The 19,278-nt window shown below is 43.3% G+C and overlaps 1 protein-coding gene across 7 annotated transcripts in view; it reads right to left on the reverse strand.

Annotated features, from left to right (window-relative positions):
- Positions 1 to 1,510: 1,510 nt before the first annotated feature.
- LOC109871015 (target of Nesh-SH3-like) overlaps positions 1,511 to 19,278 on the reverse strand; it is a 47,884-nt gene continuing 30,116 nt past the window's right edge. For 4 of the 7 annotated variants that reach the window (XM_031806253.1, XM_031806251.1, XM_031806255.1 and 1 more), the window contains 12 exons: positions 19,163 to 19,278; positions 17,964 to 18,029; positions 9,008 to 9,082; positions 8,392 to 8,505; positions 8,051 to 8,128; positions 6,053 to 6,262; positions 5,440 to 5,545; positions 4,687 to 4,766; positions 2,641 to 2,670; positions 2,370 to 2,528; positions 2,087 to 2,209; positions 1,511 to 1,848 (listed from right to left, as the gene is read on the reverse strand). The exon at positions 19,163 to 19,278 is cut by the window's right edge and continues 79 nt beyond it. In XM_031806253.1, the coding sequence (XP_031662113.1) occupies positions 1,733 to 1,848; positions 2,087 to 2,209; positions 2,370 to 2,528; positions 2,641 to 2,670; positions 4,687 to 4,766; positions 5,440 to 5,545; positions 6,053 to 6,262; positions 8,051 to 8,128; positions 8,392 to 8,505; positions 9,008 to 9,082; positions 17,964 to 18,029; positions 19,163 to 19,278 (1,273 nt within the window). In that variant the 3' untranslated portion in view covers positions 1,511 to 1,732. The remainder of the gene's footprint in view (positions 1,849 to 2,086; positions 2,210 to 2,369; positions 2,529 to 2,640; positions 2,671 to 4,686; positions 4,767 to 5,439; positions 5,546 to 6,052; positions 6,263 to 8,050; positions 8,129 to 8,391; positions 8,506 to 9,007; positions 9,083 to 17,963; positions 18,030 to 19,162) is intronic. The other 3 variants (XM_031806252.1, XM_031806256.1, XM_020461762.2) reach the window with 2 other exon arrangements.

Genomic DNA, 19,278 nt, shown 5'->3' on the forward strand with positions numbered 1-19,278 from the left:
TCAGTGGAGTTTGGAGTGTGACTGTTTGAGGTTGTGGACAGGTGTCTTTTATACTGATAAGTTCAAACAGGTGCCATTAATACAGGTAACGAGTAGAGGACAGAGGAGCCTCTTAAAGAAGAAGTTACAGGTCTGTGAGAGCCAGAAATCTTGCTTGTTTGTAGGTGACCAAATACTTATTTTCCACCATAATTTGCAAATAAATTCATTAAAATCCTACAACGTGATTTTCTGGATTTTATTTCTCATTTTGTCTGTCATAGTTGAAGTGTACCTATGATGACAATTACAGGCCTCTCTCATCTTTCTAATTGGGAGAACTTGCACAATTGGTGGCTGACTAAATACTTTTTTGCCCCACTGTACACAACGACCATGTTTTCTACTCAGTTTCATGTCAGAGTGGTTAGAGGGACAATAGTGTCCTGATCACCAGGCCATTAGTGACCTGTTGATCATTAGAAATGAGTTGGGTACTACTAACACATGTCCAGAGTGCATAAGAGGAGAATACTGTGACTCAAAGGTCACCTAGGATTTTACTGCGGTCATGACTCATGACTGCCGGTGTGGCGATAATAGTCACCTCAGCAGCCCTACTCACCACGTTAGACCATCAGATGCTCCAAAAATATATGTCTCTGCATAAACAAATCAATGCTAGCTAGCTATGTTTTTCCTCGTTGGACCTTCATTTACAATGTATCCAATTTCCGTTAGTGTGGTGGATGGTTTAGCTTTCTGTAACTTTGTAGCGAGTACGGTCTACATGTGTAGGCGAATATTGCGTCCTGATATCTTTTCTAGCCGTCCAGTTATGTTTTTTATGTCCATTCTAGAATGCCCTTCTAGCATATCAGAAACAAGTATTCAACAATGCTGTGGTAAAATATAAATAATAATTTCATATTGTGCAAACCGCAACTGTCAATCCTACAGGACCAATCAAGAAAGGGTATTGAGTATGTGTGTAGGAGTGACGAATTTAGTGTGTGTGTGCGTGTGTAATGCTTTCTTCTTCTTTTTTTGCAGAGGCTTTTGTGTTATAGCAACCCTTTTAGCAGACTGGCTAGTATAAACCACAAGAAACATTTAATAACAACTGCTTGATAAATAACATCATACACGTCATTACATTTTCAGGGAGCCAGCTTCCCAACAGTTTCCGGCGTTCATATGTAACCTCTTGAAGCACTCTGACACACCTTTATTAACTTTTCTCCCGTTTTTACAGGCTTTGAGGACTGCCTCATGTCCTGTTTGATAAATAGTGAGATGAGACTCGGTTCAGTCTGTAAAGCTGAAGAGTAACAGATTCCGTGATGGAAATTTAAAGGTCATTTCGGATATTAGCCGACATAAGCAGTGTTTATCGTAAAAGCAGTCTCTGCTAAAGCAGGAACGTTGCCTTTAAATATTCAATCACACTGTAAAGCTGAACTTCCGGTATGCGGATTGAATAGATCCCCTAAGGAGATATGACAAAAGAACTCAGAGTTCCATGACAAGGTATGGTCCTGTACACTTTTATACAATGGAATGTGTGCCATCACCATCTGACAGACAGACGGATGCATCTCCATGGTAACATACTGACACAGTCTCCATGGTAACAAGAGGGAGAAGCCCACCTCAAGGGCCACTGAAACCTCCTCAGTCCTCCTCTCACCCTGGTGAGATCATCATTCTTCCAGTCAGGCATCTTCCTGGCCACCCCTCTGGTGGAGGGGTCTTACCATTTCCCAGGTATGGGTGTTCCGCACTCGTACCAGCCAACGTAGGTGGCGTGCGAGTTCCCTCCGATCTCGCCAAAGTTGACCGGTTCCTGACGCATAGCCCGGTAGAAGCCTGAGACAATAAGGCAGAGGGAATATGAGAACACTTCTTTTACAAATGGTTTGGAATGTGAATGGTCTTTTAACATAGTCTAGAGATCAGTGTTTCCCACAGTTAACCCTGAAACATCAAACTTCTGTAGTCATTGAAAAGTGACCAAGAACCGTGGTCATGGGCACCTGTACATGTGTCTACAGTTCTTTCCCACAAATGTCTCTAACGGGTTCCAGTATTTGGCCCAGTACTCTACCTGATCGGCTGGGTAGTTGGTCGGCCAATAGCTGGCTGCCTGTTTGTCCGTCCAGGAAAGAATCTACAAACTGGCAGTGGTCCTCCCCATGACCTGTTTGGTCCCCGATGTTGTAGAACTTGCCTGCACAAGGTCAGAGGTCAAAGGTTATGGCTCTGGTTAGATTAACCTTGTTGAAAATTCCAATGTAACCTATAAACTCTTCATATACGTACATGCACAAATACAAGGAATAGTATAGACAGTAAAACATAGACAAACACTCTTACTATACTATACTGACCGGTGAGCGAGTCGCTCATGTAGATCTTGTATCTAAGGGAGTTGCACAGCTGAATGCCCACAAACTTGCGGTACCAGGTCCTCTTCACGTACTGCTTCCCATTACACTCCGAGTAGGAATCTGCTTTGAAGGGGAACTGTGTCCAGATAGCATCTTTACCTGGAGGGAGCAGAGAAAACAAGATCTACGGATTGATATGTAAGGCACAGAGAATGGGATACAAACTAGGGAGGAAAGATGTGTGAACATGACATACTGAGAGTCCACTCACCTGAGACATTCTCACTCACCCGAGGGTCCGCTATAGAGGAGAGAGAGTAAAAGAGAGAAGGCATCGTTAGTCACACATCAGTCCATTATTACCACATTAATACAGTAATAGAACCATACTCATACCTTGGGAAATAACGGATCATATTAAAACCGAGGTTCAGATTACAACAAAAACACATTACATTGTTCTAGTTAGCACATTGTCCTAGATAGCACATTGTTCTAGTTAGCACATTGTTGTAGCTAGCACATTGTCCTAGATAGCACATTGTTCTAGTTAGCACATTGTTGTAGCTAGCACATTGTCCTAGATAGCACATTGTTCTAGTTAGCACATTGTTGTAGCTAGCACATTGTCCTAGTTAGCACATTGTCCTAGTTAGCACATTGTCCTAGTTAGCACATTGTTGTAGTTAGCACATAAAACGTTGTGTCTCCTAGGGATTTCACTACAGGGTAAAGAACCATTTGACCAATCACTCTTCTCTATTAGTACTTTCACCACAGCATTGGACATTAGCCCAGCACAGTCCCAGTGGAGTATTATTACTGTTTAGACACAATGTTGCTTTGGATTAAATTAGCTCATTGAGTTGATCGAGTATTTTAGTGTGCATAACAGATATGATATTACTCCGAAAATCTGGTCCATCTGTAACTATTATGTGACTATGACTTGGGCCAAGAGTTTTCCCTGACCATGAGGGCTTAAACTCTAAGCCTATCAATGTCCAATATGATCAGGTCCCTATACCCTCCCTTCGGAAAGTTGCACCCTGGCGTTAGCTCTCCATCTCTTCCTGGAGGCTAGTGTGTGTTGTGTACGGGAGTAGGGCAGTGGAGGCTCCTCAGAGGAGGAAGGGGATTCATCCTCCTCAGTGAATTTCATCAAAATAAAAATAGTGAAACATTACTAAAAACTATACTAAATATATTCACGTCACCAAATAATTTACGAAAACACACTGTTTTGCAATGAATTAACAAGTCTATGAAGTCAACCGTAACCTCCACAGGACTCTAGTGTAGCACCATGGTGTAGCTGAAGGACAGCTAGCTTCTGTCCTACTCTGGGTACATTGACTTCAATACAAAACCTAGGAGGCTCATGGTTTTCACCCCCTTCCATAAACGTACACAGTAATTATGACAAATTCTGGGAGGATGTCCTCCAACCTATCAGAGCTCTTGCAGCATGAACTGACATGTTGTCCACCCAATCAAAGGATCAGAGAATGAATCTGCACTGCAGTGCATAAAATGTGGTGATTAGTTGACTCAAAAAGAGAGAAAGACAATAGTTGAACAGTTTAAAAATATATATTTCTTCCAAAATGAAGAAGCGCGAGAGAGAGAGAGAGAGAGATTTGTTTGTTTTTTAAGTATGAAAAATGTATGCACTCACCAGTGGAAGTCACTCTGGATAAAAGCGTCTGCTAAATGACTAAAAATAGGTAGCAAACAGCAGCTAACTATTTACACACATTATTAGCTAAAGGCTAAGATGTCCTATTAACAAGTGACTAATTTGCGACACATCTGGAAAGCTATCAGGGATCCTGTTAGATACGTCACTTAGAGGCTAAGCCAGGCTCATGCAAAGTATTACAATTGAAACAGTCGGTGTGGTTGCTGATTGATGATTGACTTTTACTAATTCACCAGCACAGCTAATGGGGCTCTACGATGCTAACGTTATTTCTATCATCGGTAAAGCCTACATTTACGATTGCCATTTTGGAGTTCTAACAGGGCAGGAATAATAAGAAAATTAGTGGTTTGTGACATACAAGAGCAGCCGCTCACTGATTTGTCAGGTCATACCACAGTTACACCTCCAACACCGCCAAAACATCCACTATGCGGTTGTCAACGCTCGATCTGATTGGATCGGTGCCTAATGTTAGGATATGGGAAAGATAAGCTATTTCTAGATCCATCCATGCCGGTGGAACGGCTATCTGGAGCTGGCCTCCATTCCGGCTCCATTAAACAAGTGTAATCCGATACATTGGCTGGGAGTCTATTTCCACTCTCCACCTACCTGACTCTGTGTTGAACAACACTGGCTCACTGGCAGGCCCTTCCCCAAGCTCATTCTTGGGTTTCACTTTGAACTCGTAACTGAAAAAGAAGGGAAAGATAAATAGTCAACACGGTGTCAAGGCACTAGTGTGCCTAGCTCAGTAAATACCGAAATCTCATTTTTGATATACTTTCAATCCCGAATGCCATGCTGATAGCTTTCCTAGTAAAGGAAACCTTAGTCACTCTTGTTCACCATAATCTCTAACACTGTGACACTTGATATCTTTATTCTCCAGACAGCCTTGAGTGCATCGAGGCCAGTGATTGATTGTGACCCCATTTCTCTCTCCATTTTCCTCCCTCTCTCTTTCTTTCTGTCTTTCTCTCCCCTTCTCTCTTTCACAGACACACACACTAACACTCAATACCTCACACACACACACGCACGCACGCACGCACGCACGCACGCACGCACGCACGCACGCACGCACACACACACACACACACACACACACACACACACACACACACACACACACACACACACACCATTCTAATGGCTGTTCCATGTGTGATGTTTAGATGGTGGTCTGTGGGCGAGCAAATCCAGCCCAGTGGTAGGTTCTGGTAAATCTGGTTTATACTCTGAATCTGTAGATCCCAGCCAAAACCAAGACCAGGATCCAGCATCATTAATAAACACATTGAGCCTTCCCAACCCTGCTCCAGCAAGCCTCCACACACCACATAAAAACAAACAGACACACACCTGTTCTCTGGTTTTAGGTTCTCCACTGCAGTGTGAGTCTGGTTGGTGGTCAGGATGGACACCTCTTCTCCATTGGGTCCATGGGTTCTTGAAATGACCTCATACTCTGTCAAAGGGGAAGCAGGAAATCCACACATGGAATCACATCCACACATCCACACACATCCACATGTTTATTTACATCTTTACAACTTCATATCATACAGATGGGATATTAACATAAAAATGTTCATTTTAAATGTGCACAGCAGCGTCTTAACGAGGCAATTATAAACATTTGACACAGGATTCAGAGGATTTGGGTGGGGTTGGCAAGGATTGGCCCCAAAGAAAGTGCTCTGAAAATATGTAGTCTCAAATCTCCACAACTTGTTTTCATTGTAGAGAGAAATATCCTGATAGAGCACAGATGGAGTTTCATAACGTTATTAAAATACCCATTGTAACAGAGTCTTATGCGTTAGGACTTCACTCTTCCATAACCAGGAGTGTTTTATGAACCTCTTTGGGTATTTGCTGCTGCACGCACACACACACGCACGTACATGCACGCACGCACGCACACACACGCACGCACGCACGCACACAAACACAAGCACACTTCCTCCTGAACCTGTGGTGTCGTTGTCGGTCTTCTCCCAGTCCAGGATGACGAAGGAGGGGCATCCCTCTACAGTAACCACGGTGAGGTTGGAGGGGGGCAAGCGGGGGGGTGCGGTGACGTTCTGCTCCACCCCCTCCTCCTCAGGGAAGAAGCTGAGGGACTTTGTTATGGAACACGGTTCGTCTGGCTTCTTGTCAGTCTTATAGATCACATGAGGGGCTGCAGGAGAAATTAAAGAATTGGTGTTCAAACAATAATAACTTAAAAGACAGAAGTCTGTAGGATTAGAAAAATATATGCCATTTATTAGCAGACGCTTTTATCCAAAGCGACGACCATGCGTGCATACATTTTACATAAGGGTGATTTCGGGAATCGAACTAGTTATCCTGCTGTGGCAAGGCCCATGTTCTACCAACTGAGCTACAGAGGAACACAATTGGAAAAGGAAAAATAATGAAAAAGTAACTACAGATTTATTTAAATGTATTTCAATGCATTTAAATGCGTTCAAGACACATTAATTACAAACAGGAAATTAATTTAATATTTGTCAAATTCCTATACTTTGCAGCCATTGAAACAAATCTCAAACAGCTTATGATCAGCAGTATAGTTGTATTGTTGTTTAGATCTCTCACATCAGAGTGGTATACTACAAAGCAGTAGAAAGGAGTAAGTAAGCCCAGCCTGGTCTCATAGACTAGACGTAACATAGTAAATGTAAATCTGGGACACTGAAATTAGTATACGTTAGGTTTGGTATGGTTACATAAGACAAACGGTTACTTAAGGCAAAGGAAAGGAGGGTGGATGGGTGGGTGTATAACGCAAACGTCTATCGACCCAAAGGTTGTGTGGTTGAATCTCATCACAGACAACTTTAGCTAATTTGCAACTACTTACTACTTTTTAGCTACTTTGCAACTACTTAGCATGTTAGCTAAACTTTCTCCTAACCCTTCTAGCTAACCCTTCCCCCAACGCTAACCCTTTAACCTAACTCCTAACCTCAATGCTAACCCCTAGCCTAGCTAACGTTAGCCACAAAAAAATTGAAATTTGTCAAATATTGTACATTTTGCAAATTCATATCATATCATACGAATTGTAATTCTCAACATATCATACTAAATGATATGATAGTTTGTGTGTATGCATTTCTAAAAATGTATGTAGTTCTGTCCTTGAGCTGTTCTTGTCTAATGATGTTCTGTATTATGTCATTCTGTATTATTTTGCATGTTTTGTGTGGACCCCAGCAAGAGTAGCTGCCTCTTTTGCAACAGCTAATGGGGATCCTAATAAAATACCAAATGGAGTGCTTTGCATTGATACGAATGATACGAATGATACGAAATGCTCTGAGACCAGGTTGGTAAGCCAGCTAACTTGCCTAAACACTATATAATGAAATAACGTTTAATTTTTTTTGAAAGGTAAGCTTGAAACGAGCATAGTCTAATTGACTCAACACCCAAAAACACTTATCGAAGTTTGGCTTTCTTAATGAACCAGAAAATGTGTTGTTTATCAAAATTAGGCTAACTCATTGATCTGCTTTGTACTCCGTAGACAAGAGCTCTAAGTCAACTGGAGCTCATCCAAGAATCTGGATAGTGAATACAGGCAAGACAATCCAAAACAACTGGCGGTAAGAGGAAGCACGAAAGGTTTCTAATGTCCACAGTGATACAATACAACTTTCATTGTCCATTGTCACAGCTCCCTCCTGCACACATCATACAGACACACAGGTGAGAGGAGCACAGGGTCAAGCTGCAGTGCAGCGCGCCTGGATGGGGTTGTGGGGTGGGGTTAAGGGCCTTGCTCAAGGGCCCAACAATAGGGGATTGCTGTTAGGATTATTAACCCAGCAGCCCTCCAGTTGCAATATCAATTTTCCCCCTTTTTTACCAGCGCCACACCCGGGATTCTCCGGCCCTGTCCACTGTGAGTTTAATCATGTGGGTTTGTTGAAGACTGTTATAATGCATGTGTCCTTACCTACAAAGCGCTTCTTGCCCATGGCGTCCACTTCCGAAGTAGGGAGAGAGCTGAACACAGAGGAGTTGTCACCCGTGGCTACAGAAAGACGGAAGATGAGATTGAGAACCGCAGAGTGAGAAGTTTGTTATGAATAGTACTGTGATGTGTTAGCATTCCCTGGCAGCTCTCTCAGCCAGCTTTGGTCTCTCTCTCTGAACTCAGATAACCTTTCACACTAACTATTAAACTCAGATGTAGCATGATTCAAACACACACACCTACATGGTTACACACATGTACAAACATGAATGCACAAAGACATTATTATAAACGAAAGTGCACTCATCACTGAATCTTACCATTCAAGGCCGGGGTGAGGGTTGTGGTCTTTTGTTTGGTGGGCTTAGCCGTGATTAGAGGGAAGGACCTCAAGATAGACGCTTTGTCTCCCTGCTTCAGGTCCATCAGCTTATCTGAGGACAGAGGGGACCGAACACTGCTCAGTCATGTAAACTACAAATACAGTTAGGGTCATCTGCTGCAGACATCACCCAGGTGAATCTGAGTTGATTTCCTGCTGAGGGAGAAGATATGAAATATGTGTGTTGCATCGTGTTGGTGTTTTGTAAGAGAAGTCAGTCAGAACAACACAAACATACTGCATACACACAGGCACACGCACTTGCATACACACAGGCACACGCACTTACACACACTCAGACAAACGCACGCACGTACAAACACACACACACACACACACAGGTGTTGCGTCTCAAGCTGTGTGAGTATTCTTCAGAGAAGTGCAAGGTGCTTTAGAATCTAAACAAAACTTAACTGAGGGAAGGTTGTTAAAATAGAATCATCAAGATGACAGCAAAATGAAGAAGTGCAAAATGTGGAACATTTTGGTAAAGTGTTGCTTAAACAGAAGTCAAAGTATTCAGTAGTCAAAACATTGGTCAGTGTTGCCCTCACCCTTGTCCCCTGATTTCCCCACCAGGTTGGGCCTCTTGTTGACAGGAAGAAAGGGTTGCAGAACTGCAGGAGAGCCTGGGAAATAGAGGCCATGGTAGGGTTAGGAACTGAAACAGCAATGGAGGCTGCTGGAGTGCGCTGAAGAGAGCCCTAACTCATAAGTGAGGATGGATGTTGTGCTTTTGAAAATGGGGGATATAGAAGAGAGAAGTTGCAGTGTCAACTGAAACCATGGAGAAAAGATGGGGGTGGAGGAGAGTGCTAACTGTGACCACACCCGAGGAGCAATGCCATTCAAACAGGTTCAATAGATTGGACTTGAAATGTTTTTTTAAAAGTATCTTGAGAATTTCTATTACATTGCACCGCCATAGTCTGTCTATGTGACTAACCCCAAACATGTCAACTCTTAATAACCTTCCACCATAACCCTACTACACAGCAAATTATCCAGTGTTATACACTAACAATCACATTTAACACTGCGCCAGTGTCTATATACAGGTCCACACTTTTGAGTGTTAAATTTACTAGGAAGTGCCTATAGTTTGCACCAATGGTGTTATGCAATAACACCTAATATAGTATTTTTAACCATTACACCAAGAGGTCGGTATCTCTTGACAAGGTCACTCAGTGTTCGGTGAAGGCTAGGGGGCACTATTTTCACGTCCGGATGAAAGGTGTGCCCAAAGTAAACTGCTACTCAGGCCCAGAAGCTAGGATATGCATATAATTGGTAGATTTGGATAGAAACTAAAAAACTGTTAAAATTATGTCTGTGAGTATAACATCATTTATTTGGCAGGCGAAACCCTGAGGACAAACCATCCAGGAAAATCTTTTGAGGTCACTCTCTTTTCAATGGGATTTCTATGGGAATCTAGAATTCTAAGGCAGTGGCATGCAGTTCCTATCGCTTCCACTAGATGTCAACAGTCTTTAGAAATTGGTTGATGTTTTTGTCTTTGAGAAATGAAGTAGCCCTGTTCAGAACGAGGGTCGAGTGAAGTGTATTGTTGTGGTTGGGGCGCACAACCTGAAAGCTCGCTCCACTTTGTTTTCCTCCGGTACTGAACACCGTCTTAAATTTTATAGATTATTTAGGTTTAAAAATACCTAAAGTTGGATTAGGAAAGTTGTTTGAAATTTTGGATCAAGTTTACAGGTAACTAATTAGATAATGTGTAGTCATGTTGTGCGAGTTGGAACCGGGGTATTTTCTGAATCATACGCACCAAATAAATGGACATTTTGGATATATAACAACAGAATTTATCGAACAAAAGGACCATTTGTGATGTTTAATGGACATATTGGAGTGCCAACAGAAGAAGTTCTTCAAAGGTAAGGCATGAATTATATGTTGTTTCTGACTTTTGTGTCGCGCCTGGCGGATTGAATTATGATTTTCATGTGTATGTTTGATGGGGTGCTGTCTTCAGATAATAGCATGGTTTGCTTTCACCATAAAGCCTTTTTGAAATCTGCCACTGTGGCTGGATTAACAAGAAGTTCATCTTTAAACCCATGTATAACACTTGTATGATTTATGAATTATTATGAGTATTTCTGTTTTTTATTTTGCGCGCTGCTATTTCACTGGGTGTTGTCAAATCAATCCCGTTAACGGGATTGGCGCGCAAAGGGATCACTAAGAAGTTAAGGACTATACACTAATATTTATTGCCATATGCTCTTCTGTAAGTATTTATAAAGACTTCCAAACTGACAGCTGATATGCTGAAACTTGAATTAACATTACCATAGACTACTTAAACTGGGACAACATTTCCACTCACGGGTGGCAAAAAATAACAACTTTAAAGCCCACACTAAGCCACACCTCCAATATAATTTCCCAGTCTGCCTGTCACGTTCGTCGTACGAAGGAGACCAAGCCGCAGCGTGGTATGTGTACATTCTTATTTATTTAAAGAATGAACACTGAACAAAATGAACCGTGAAGCTATACAAACAAGTGCTGACAGGCAACTAACTAAACATAGATAAAATCCCACGAGACACAAAGGGGAAATGGCTGCCTAAATATGATCCCCAATCAGAGACAACGATAAACAGCTGTCTCTGATTGAGAACCATATCAGGCCAACATAGAAATACAAAAACCCCTAGACCAACAACAACCCTAGACATACAAAAACCCTAGACAATGCAAAAAACTAGTGTACCCACCCTAGTCACACCCTGACCTAACCAAAATATAATGAAAACAGAGATATCTAAGGTCAGAGCGTGACACTGCCTTGACTTTTCAAGAGAATTGGTTACCACCCATGAATGTATTTGTTAGTCACAAATAATTCATTCATTTTCATTCCTATGAAGAAGTATGGAAGGCAAATGATACCATTAAAAGTAAACTGTTTATGATAACACATTATATACAGTACAAGTCAAAAGTTTGGACACACCTACTCAAGCAAGGATTTTTATTTATTTGTAATAATTTGTACATTGTAGAATAATAGTGGAGGAGTCACAACTATGAAATAACACAATCAGTTAGTAACCAAAAAAGTGTTAAACAAATGTATATTTGAGATTCTTCAAAGTAGCCAACCTTTACCTTGATGACAGCTTTGCACACGCTTGGCATTCTCAAAACCAGCTTCACCTGGAATGCTTTTCCAACAGTCTTGAAGGAGTTCCCACATATGCTGAGCATGTGTTGGCTGCTTTCACTTCACTCTGAGGTCCAACTCATCCCAAACCATCTCAATTGGGTTGAGGTCAGGTGATTGTGGAGGCCAGGTCATCTGATGCAGCACTTGAACACTCTCCTTCTTGGTCAAATAGACCTTACACAGCCTGGAGGTGTGTTGGGTCATTGTCCTGTTAAAAAACAAATGATGGTCCCCCTAAGCGCAAACCAGATGGGATGGTGTAACGCTGCAGAATGCTGTGATAGCCATGCTGGTTAAGTGTACCTTGAATTCTAAATAAATCACTGACAGTGTCACCAGCAAAACATCCCCTCACCTCTTCCTCCATGCTCCATGGTGGGAACCACACATGCCGAGATCATCCGTTTACCTACTCTGCACCTTACAAAGACACGGCGGTTGGAACCAAAATTTGGACTCCACCAGTCTAATTTCCATTTCTCATGTTTCTTGGCCCAAGCAAGTCTCTTCTTATTATTAGTGTCCTTAGTAGTGGTTTCTTTGCAGCAATTTGACCACAAAGGTCTGTTTCCCACAGTCTCCTCTGAACAGTTGATGTTGACATATCTGTTACTTGAACTCTGTGAAGCATTTATTTGGGCAGTTAACTCTAATGAACTTATCCTCTACAGCAGAAGTAACTCTGGGTCTTCCTTGCCTGTGGCAGTCCTCATGAGAGCCAGTTTCATCATAGCGCTTGATGGTTTTTGTGACTGCACTTGAATAAACTTTCAAAGTTCTTGAAATGTTCTGGATTGACTGACATTCATGTCTTAAAGTAATGATGGACTGTCGTTTCTCTCTGCTTATTTGATTTGTTCTTGCCAAAATATGGACTTGGTCTTTTACCAAATAGGGCTATCTTCTGTATACCACCCATACCATGTCACAACACAACTTATTGGCTCAAATGCATTAAGGAAATTAACAAATTAACTTTTAACAAGGCACACTTGTTAATTGAAATGCATTCCAGGTGACTACCTCATGAAGCTGGTTGAGAGAATGCCAAAATGTGCAAAATTGTCATCAAGGCAAAGGGTGGCTACAATGAAGAGTCTCAAATATAAAACATATTTTGAAACACTTAAACATATATACCATATATATGAAACATATATAAAACACACTTTTTTCATTACTACATGATTCCATATGTGTTATTTCATAGTTTTGATGTCTTCAATATTATTTTACAATGTAGAAAATAGTAAAAAGAAAGAAAAACCCTTGAATAAGTAGGTGTGTCCAAACCTTTGACTAATACTGTATATCATAAAGCCTTACTTTGATGGTCAAGTTTTACCCTAACACAGTGGTGTTAGGAACCTCTTGGTTTACGTGCCACGTCAAGCCTGCAAGCACATTGTGCTGGAATCCAGCCAGGGATAAGACATCCAAAAGTTGGAGTTTTTATTCACCTGTAACCTGCATTCAGAATGACTGTCAGGGTTAGTAAATGAGACTACTATAAAGGAGACTGCCTTATCCATTTAAGCTGGAACAACCATTTTAGTAACGGGTGCAATAAGTCTAACTGATTGGATTAGTTTAGAAAAATGTATCAAGCAATCAATGTACATGCAAAACACATATATTAAAAATCATTCTTAAAATGTTTTAATGCAGTAGAGCATTCTGGGAATTATGATAATGATGGCATTGGTTTTGATGGGAACGTTTCCACACAGTAAAACTGACACAATCACACTCTCACATTCAATACTGGTTATTAACACCAACACTGGGGTTATTTTACACTACTGAGTGTTAATTTAACTATTATGCGTATGCTTTATGGTTAACGTGACGTGGTGTGGCCAAAACAACATACAGGAACTCAAGTCCTTCTGTTCACCTGATTTAGAATTCCTCACAATCAAATGTAGACCGCATTATCTACCAAGGGAATTCTCTTCGATTATAATCACAGCTGTATATATTCCCCCCCAAGCAGACACATCGATGGCTCTGAACAAACTTTATTTGACTCTTTGCAAACTGGAATCCATATATCCGGAGGCTGCATTCATTGTAGCTGGGGATTTTAACAAGGCTAATCTGAAAACAAGACTCCCTAAATTTTATCAGCATATCAATTGCGCAACCAGGGCTGGAAAAACCTTGGATCATTGCTATTCCAACTTCCGCGACGCATATAAGGCCCTGCCCCGCCCTCCTTTCGGAAAAGCTGGCCACGACTCCATTTTGTTGATCCCTGCCTACAGACAGAAACTAAAACAAGAAGCTCCCGCGCTGAGGTCTGTTCAACGCTGGTCCGACCAATCTGTATTGCGTCAGACGACAACATTGACGAATACGCTGATTCGGTGTGCGAGTTCATTAGAACGTGCGTTGAAGATGTCATTCCCATAGCAATGATTAAAACATTCCCAAACCAGAAACCGTGGATTGATGGCAGCATTCGCGTGAAACTGAAAGCGCGAACCACTGCTTTTAATCAGGGCAAGGTGACTGGAAACATGACCGAATACAAACAGTGTAACTATTCCCTCCGCAAGGCAATCAAACAAGCTAAGCGTCAGTATAGAGACAAAGTAGAATCTCAATTCAACGGCTCAGACAAGAGGTATGTGGCAGGGTCTACAGTCAATCACGGATTACAAAAAGAAAACCAGCACCGTCACGGACCAGGATGTCTTGCTCCCAGGCAGACGAAATAACTTTTTTGCCCGCTTTGAGGACAATACAGTGCCACTGACACTGCCCGCAACTAAAACATGCGGACATTTAAACGTGTCAACCCTCGCAAGGCTGCAGGCCCAGACGGCATCCCCAGCCGCGCCCTCAGAGCATGCGCAGACCAGCTGGCTGGTGTGTTTACGGACATATTCAATCAATCCCTATCCCAGTCTGTTGTTCCCACATGCTACAAGAGGGCCACCATTGTTCCTGTTCCCAAGAAAGCTAAGGTAACTGAGCTAAACGACTACCGCCCCGTAGCACTCACTTCCGTCATCATGAAGTGCTTTGAGAGACTAGTCAAGGACCATATCACCTCCACCCTACCTGACACCCTAGACCCACTCCAATTTGCTTACCGCCCAAATAGGTCCACAGATGATGCAATCTCAACCACACTGCACACTGCCCTAACCCATCTGGACAAGAGGCATACCTATGTGAGAATGCTGTTCATCGACTACAGCTCGGCATTTAACACCATAGTACCCTCCAAACACGTCATTACCTTGGGTCTCGACCCTGCCCTGTGCAACTGGGTACTAGACTTTCTGACGGGCCGCCCCCAGGTGGTGAGGGTAGGCAACAACATCTCCACCCCGCTGATCCTCAACACTGGGGCCCCACAAGGGTGCGTTCTGAGCCCTCTCCTGTACTCCCTGTTCACCCACGACTGCGTGGCCACGCACACCTCCAACTCAATCATCAAGTTTGCGGACGACACAACAGTGGTAGGCTTGATTACCAACAATGACGAGACGGCCTACAGGGAGGAGGTGAGGGCCCTCGGAGTGTGGTGTCAGGAAAATAACCTCACACTCAACGTCAATAAAACTAAGGAGATGATTGTGGACTTCAGGAAACAGCAGAGGGAACACCCCATAATCCACATCGATGGAACAGTAGTGGAGAGGGTAGTAAGTTTTAAGTTCCTCTGCGTACACATCACAGACAAACTGAATTGGTCCACCCACACAGACAGCATCGTGAAGAAGGCGCAGCAGCGCCTCTTCAACCTCAGGAGGCTGAAGAAATTCGGCTTGTCACCAAAAGCCCTCACAAACTTCTACAGATGCACAATCGAGAGCATCTTGTCGGGCTGTATCACCGCCTGGTACGTCAACTGCTCCGCCCACAACCGTAAGGCTCTCCAGAGGGTAGTGAGGTCTGCACAACGCATCACCGGGGGCAAACTACCTGCCCTCCAGGACACCTACACCACCCGATGTCACAAGAAGGCCATAAAGATCATCAAGGACAACAACCACCCGAGCCACTGCCTGTTCACCCCGCTATCATCCAGAAGGCGAGGTCAGTACAGGTGCATCAAAGCTACCTGGAATGGCAACTGCTCAGCATCTGACTGTAAGTGGCTACAGAGGGTGGTGCGTACGGCCCAGTACATCACTGGGGCCATGTTTCCAGACATCCAGTCTTCATCACAGAACACAGCTCTGTGATAAAGACACTGGAATATCAAACTCAGAACAAGCCACTCAAACAACTCAAACTGAACTGGGATCTACTATTTGCAATCTCATTCATGAAATAGAACATTCTCCCTGAATAGCTTTACTCTGGGCCAAACTGAGGTTTTGCAACCATAGCACAGGTCTCATTGAATAAATGCACTGACTGGACATACCGTAGACTTGGTGTGGTAGACAGTACCTGAGACTGATAGGGGCAGTTGTTTGTGTACTTCCTAGCCTGGTTCATTCTATTCACTAAATATCAATGGCTGCGACCACCTGGCTTGCATGGCTCCTTCTCTGCCATTCAGGCTCTTTCCAGACAGAAACTGGGGGGAGGTCCCATGACATGTCATGATTAGTGGTCATGTTCACCTCTAGGGGTTCTGATGTTCCTCCTTGTCAGGACTAGACCATTCATAAATATTACCCTTGACCTATGTCAACCCCCCCAACCAATTCATAAATATTAACTTGGCTTGTGTTGACCCCCCTGGCACAGCTAGATTTGACCACAGCATGCCTGACACTCTGTCAGGGATAAATCAGGGAGCTCTCCACACCTCAGTGGGGCACCAGAGATCAGACAAGGTTAAGTAGAATTTAAGGCCAAGGGTGGGCAAATCCTGGAGAGACACAGTGCGCGTGCCGCTTTCAACCAAAGCAAACGTACATTTTGTGTGAAAAACTCTGTGGCTCCTTAAATGCAGTATAAAATTATAAAAATAAAGGTTCAACTTTGTGTGACGGGGATCAGAGTTATGGGAATGTGGAAGTGATGTCATCAGGAAGCTCTGTTCATCATCCTGAACCCTATAGCTGGTAATGGGATAATCAGATTGCTCACAACAACACCCCACAAAACACACACTGGGCACTATGGGTGCCAAACACCTCACTGCTGCACTGTTTTACAACAGCAGTGACACACATGCTCTTACGCACGTGCTCACACACTGTTTTGAAGTGTGAGCGTTAACAGCAGTAAAGTGTTGTGAGTGCTGGTTTCTGTCAGACTCCTCTCTGGTGAGACAGTGAAACAACACTGTTCAAAGCTTTATGGTTTGCCTAGAACAATATTACCAGAGAAAATATTCCACTGTTTTACAGCTTCGCTGTTATGACTGTTGCAACACTTACTGAAGGAACCCAAGGACACTATCCACTGATAGGCTCATAACACTGTATGATTTTAAACCTATTTAGAGGACATTTACAGTTGAACAACATCAAATCAAACATGAGACTTACAATCCATTTAGTATAGAATTCACCCTGAGCAACACATGCTTCAGGAGGCGGTTGGAACCATGTAAATAGGATACAAATAAGCCTAAGACTGACAGACAGACACCACTGACGGATTGTTTCGACATCCTGAATACATCAATGATTGACTTTTGCGGTGTGGTGTGTGTGATGACGGCGAGCAAAGACAAAGTGTGTTTTCATTGATTAGAGCTGCTTCCAGCGAGCCCTGCGGCTCCTAGAAGACCTCTGAAACCGTCCCAGTTTCACAGACACACACACTGGCTGAGACTGAAGCAGAAACTGAAGCCACTAAGTCATTAGAATGAAGTGAGGTGTCAACATTGGTGAGTGTGGTCATTTTGGGCTTGAGATATAACACATTTTCGAGAAAATCATGCATTGATGTCACGGAAAGATTTGTGCGAAAATTCAAGCCATGCTTCCAGATCTCATGTTACTATAGGATTTGGTCCTTTTTGACCTGAACAATAGGTCTAGGGTCAGTCTGTAGCATTATGATGAGAGGGAGAGAATTATTCTTCAGTCTCAGTCATATTGACAGTGAAAACATGGACAAACACGCCTGCAGACCCACACCAACAATAACAGGCACAGTACGTGAGTGGACGGTGATGCTGATGGACAGACAGGCTGTCCAATAAGAATGGACAGTCACACGGACATACAGACAAGCTGGCCAATCATAGGACAGGAACAGGTTGTTGTGACTTAAGCTCATGGAGGGCTCACTGCAAGGAAGTAAATCAAAATGGCATCTCTCGTGGGAGATGGGTTAGTGGGTGAGAGACACACTGAGAAGTAATGATCGTCTCTGTTTTTTACCCAGTCGCTTCCTGGACCAGACGGCAGGTTTGGGAAGAGCAAGGCCCTTATTGTGCTCCCAGTCGGCTGTTGGAGGGAGAAGAGGGCTCATTGAATTAAACACGTCCGCACACCTCGAAAACACAGCAAAGACATGCTAAGAACACACGAGAGGACCTCTCAGTACCAGACCTGTCGAGGGAATATTCTAAACCAAGGGACAGAAAGGAAAATAAGGAAAGTTTCAGATTTCAGTGTGATCCAACATAATACTCTGTCTCCTTCAGAAGCACCAACATAATCAAATATACTTCAAATATACGTCAAAATGACTAAAACCAAATGGAAAATATGTAGAAATGATAATGGACCTACAGTCATGCAGTTTCTTGACTGTGTCCAGCTCGCTAACAATCACCAAAATGAAAGCTAGACAGTCAGGGAGAATAAAAGTTCCCAAAACATTGGATAGAGGACAATTCTTTGTACATTTTGGAAATATAACCAATTTTCAGTGTGGCCCTGGTTGGACCTGGTTGAAGACCAAATCCAGGCCCAGGGGCAAAAGGTGTTTGACACCCCTGCTGTAGAGCATTCTCCTCTCCCTCTCTCTCCCCTGCTCTCCCCCTCTCCCTCTCGCTCTCTCTCTCTCAGAGGGATCTGGAAGTTCTAGATCTGTGTGTGCCATGCTGTGGTATTGCTGGCTGCCCAGTGCTGGCTTCCCAGTGCTTGGCTTGGTTTGACATGACTGGTGTAAATGTGATCTATGTCCTAGTCAAAGAGCCGGCCAACCTTCCCTGATAAATCGGTCGACCAGGCGACCATAGGAAGCGTAAATCACGTTAACGACCCTGACCTCCGAGACACTGCTGTTCCTAGAGGTACAGGCATGAAACGTATGCCAAAGGGGAGGGCCTCTGAGTATGGGTGCAGGGAAGGAGGTTTTGGAGAGACTTACTGTCTGGACCACATGTACTGGACACACACACAAATGCAAATATGCGTCCAAAAACATTGGCAGACATTATTAGGCATATTACACATTCTATGGTTCACTCTGGACCAAGAGCCCATGCCACCCAGATCGGTTCATCTGTGTGTGTGAGAGAGAGTGAGAGGAGGTAGAGAGGGTGAGACCCGAGGTAGTGCTGGGGAGGAAGAGAAAGATAAGGAAGAGGAGGGTGAGCAGGAGGAAGAAGAGGAAAAGATTGCTCCATTACCCCCTGGTGTGTCGGAGGTGAGGGAGGAGTTGGTGTTGGTGTCCCTGGGTAGAGAGAGAGGTCTGATGCCGTTAGGGGTGGAGTAGAGAGAGACGCGACTGCGAGGCAACGTTGTG

This window comes from Oncorhynchus kisutch, linkage group LG26 (genome assembly GCF_002021735.2).
Source record: "Oncorhynchus kisutch isolate 150728-3 linkage group LG26, Okis_V2, whole genome shotgun sequence".
Taxonomy (NCBI): Eukaryota; Metazoa; Chordata; class Actinopteri; order Salmoniformes; family Salmonidae; genus Oncorhynchus; species Oncorhynchus kisutch.